Source organism: Morone saxatilis, unplaced genomic scaffold, assembly GCF_004916995.1.
Source record: "Morone saxatilis isolate NCDOM2014 unplaced genomic scaffold, NCSU_SB_2.0 Contig1, whole genome shotgun sequence".
NCBI lineage: Eukaryota > Metazoa > Chordata > Actinopteri > Moronidae > Morone > Morone saxatilis.
Window position 1 is genome coordinate 4,108,798 of NW_023339651.1, and position 3,014 is coordinate 4,111,811.

Here is a 3,014-nt window from a genome sequence, read left to right on the forward strand (position 1 = left end):
TTGATCCTACTGAGGGAGTTATTACAAGTTGTGCTTTTTTCATGTCGGATGAAAGGAACTGGTCTGGTTGCATAGACTGTATGTCTATTATATACTGCAAATGTATGCAATTAAAATGGTGATATATGATAAGAGCTATTTGTCAATGACCTTGATGGCAAGTTTTACACCTTTCATTACACTGGGACTAGTTGCATGGCTAGATTAATTTGTTAGGGAGCCAACTTTGTTGTTGGGCTCCGAGTGACAACCCTTCACCGCCTCACACACCAGGTTTTCTGTGAGTCAGTAAGTTTGGTTTGATTAGACAGAGCCATGCCCATTGGCCTCCGATTACCCCTCTTCCCTGTTCACATAAACCTGTATATTAAAAAAAAACATTGTTCACTGTTTTAAACAAACAGGAAATGATCCAATCCATGTGCCAATGCATGTCAAATAAAACTGTGACTTTGGAATGGCACTGCCAATTAAACTTTTACAAATGGACATCAAAATGTTTTTCCAGGATTTAATTGCTATTATTTGGCTTTCTGAGCTGTCCCTGGAGCTGTTTTACCGACATCCATAATTTGTTTTAATTTTTTCCAGCTGTGAGTAGCTCCTCCATTTCCTATGTGCACTGCATTGTGGGACAATAGTGAACATAAAAAGAAAAATCACATTTTGTTGACATGGTGACTGTTTTAACTTTGCCAGTATGAACACATTGAAAACCTGCTTAGATTTCTTACGTAGTAATGCTAGTTTAAGCCTTACAACTACATTTTGACACAGTGCCCCTCTATAAGAGAGGGTTCCAACTATGCAGGACCTGACTTACTTGATATTGTATGTAAGTGCTGCAAATTCTCGAACAAATTTGCAGCCATTTGATAAATCTGGGATCTGGGCACTTTTGGTTGTTAATCCAGCCTTGCCTTGTGTTATTGAGTAAATCATTTTGGATTAAAACTTTGTTTGCTGTACTCACTCTCTCTGGTGTGATGCACTGTTTTCACGACACCGTAGCCCCTCATCACATGGACAAATCTGGTTTATGCTGAATGCCAGGCCACCATCAGGAACATAACAACTCTCGCCTTGGATCAGACGTCTCTTGCACACCTGTTCACCGTGGTGTCGAGCGCAGCACATGGATGCTCCGCAGTCCCTGTCAACTTTACATCTGGCACCTGGATGAAGGAAACACTGGTTATTTCAGGGATCTCCAAAAATAAAAAGATAAACTCTTTTATATTATGAATAAACTGCTTTTTAATGTGTTTGTTTTCACACTCTTACCCTCTTGTCCATTGGGGATGCTGCGGTGGCACTTCCCAAACATGCAGCTGAGTCCGCGGACACATTGGACATCCCTGCGACAGTAGTGACCCTCCCCTCGTAGAGGAACACAAAGACCAAAGTGTCGATCGCAGGAGAAACCTCGCCCACAGGCTCTGTCATGGTCGCACACAGCCTGGGAAAAAAAAACACGGAAATGAGCCCTGTGTGTTCCTAAAAGTGCTGAACATTTAGTTATGTAAAGACTAATAAAGGTGAATTAATTTAGGAGAAGCATCATATTCATGCACAGAATCCAGGAATATCTTACCGTGGTTGCTTTGGCTACAGAAGCGCTTTCTCTAAGTGCCTTTGCTCCTTCTTTGGGAGGGCTGTGAGGCATGTTGAGCATCCAGGCCCAAATACGACCTTCTGCCCAGGAGAAGCAGAGGCACAGGCAGAGTATCCACAGATTCCCCAACATTTCCACCAACCAAAAAAAACCAAATCAATAAAAATAAGAACAAGAGAGACTGAAATTGATTAACTCAAGACAGCGTGACTCAAGAGAAAGAAAAAATGAGTCACTTGTCTATGACTCCACACTATATACAAATCCAAAGCTATAAAGTCCCAGTAAATGTGTAGAGTCAAGACTGTAGGGATCCATGCAGTGACAGTGGTTGCCTCCTCTTCCAGCATGACTTTTATAGGTCACCAGGGCTTGACTTCCCCCCACCGGGCTATTTGTCCAAGCAACAGGGTAGGAGGAGACAATTAGTTGTTAATGGATTAACTAAATTGCCTGGGTCACCCCCCGCAGCCAGAAAATAGTGGCAAAATGACCAGTCGTGGAGCACGGAGAAAGAAGGGAAAGAGGGGAGATGGGGCCGGGAGGGGATGGATGGACATGATGGGCTGACAACAGCTTCACACAATAGAGCCGGGACAAGCACCACCTCTATGTGGTTATCTCTTCCAGACAAACAAATGAGGAGGACAAAGGCAGACAAATGCATGACATGTTTCACTACTTTGAGTGACAGGTAAAGCCACTGTGGGTCCCGGCCCCCAAACACTGGGCAAACACTCTTGGCCCCGACCTCGACTGCCCCGTTGCCCCCTACCCTATCCCACTTCAGACCCCACGCTGAGAGCAATTTGCAGAAGTGCACCCTGCAGACGACCCCATGATCTCATTAAATGTAATTACCATCAGCCATTAGTTCTCGGGTGGGGGGTGAGGGGGGTGTGTGGAGGGGAGACGAGTTGCTCGAGGGAGAAAAACTGATTAATTTTTGCACATCTTTTTCAACAACGTCAGGTTTGCTTTTACTTGCAAACAGGAATCACATCACAAAGCATACTAACTATAATGCACTGTGGGAAGAGAGTAATAACTTAATATCCCTAAAATTCCACATTTTCAAACATCATATTTTGCGTTTTAAGATGTGAATGATTGTTTGAAGTGAAAGGTTTGATAATATATTATCAGTAAAACTTGAAAATAAGCCAAAGACAGAAAAATAGAACATACTGTTCTGGTGAAATGCTTCAAACGTATTAAAGGGTAAAAGGGAAAGTAGTTCTCAACTTGCTAGCTTGACGTCATGTTTGTCTTTCATTCATGAGGAGTTTATTTTAAAATGTGTATAACCTTCCTGTCTGGCTTTCATCTGCTGTATAGTTCAGCTTCTTCTCATCACAAGTAGCTGTAATTTATGACATCCTTCACAGCTGTGCTTTTA

The 3,014-nt window shown here is 42.7% G+C and overlaps 1 protein-coding gene across 1 annotated transcript; it reads right to left on the reverse strand.

Moving 5' to 3' along the window:
• Positions 1-969: 969 nt before the first annotated feature.
• On the reverse strand, positions 970-1,747 carry LOC118335195 (dickkopf-related protein 3-like). Its single transcript, XM_035671417.1, has 3 exons — positions 1,595-1,747; positions 1,285-1,459; positions 970-1,175 (listed from the first exon to the last, which is right to left on the reverse strand). The coding sequence occupies exons 1-3, from the start codon at positions 1,745-1,747 to the stop codon at positions 970-972; spliced, it is 534 nt and encodes a 177-aa protein (XP_035527310.1).
• Between the last annotated feature and the right edge of the window lie 1,267 nt (positions 1,748-3,014).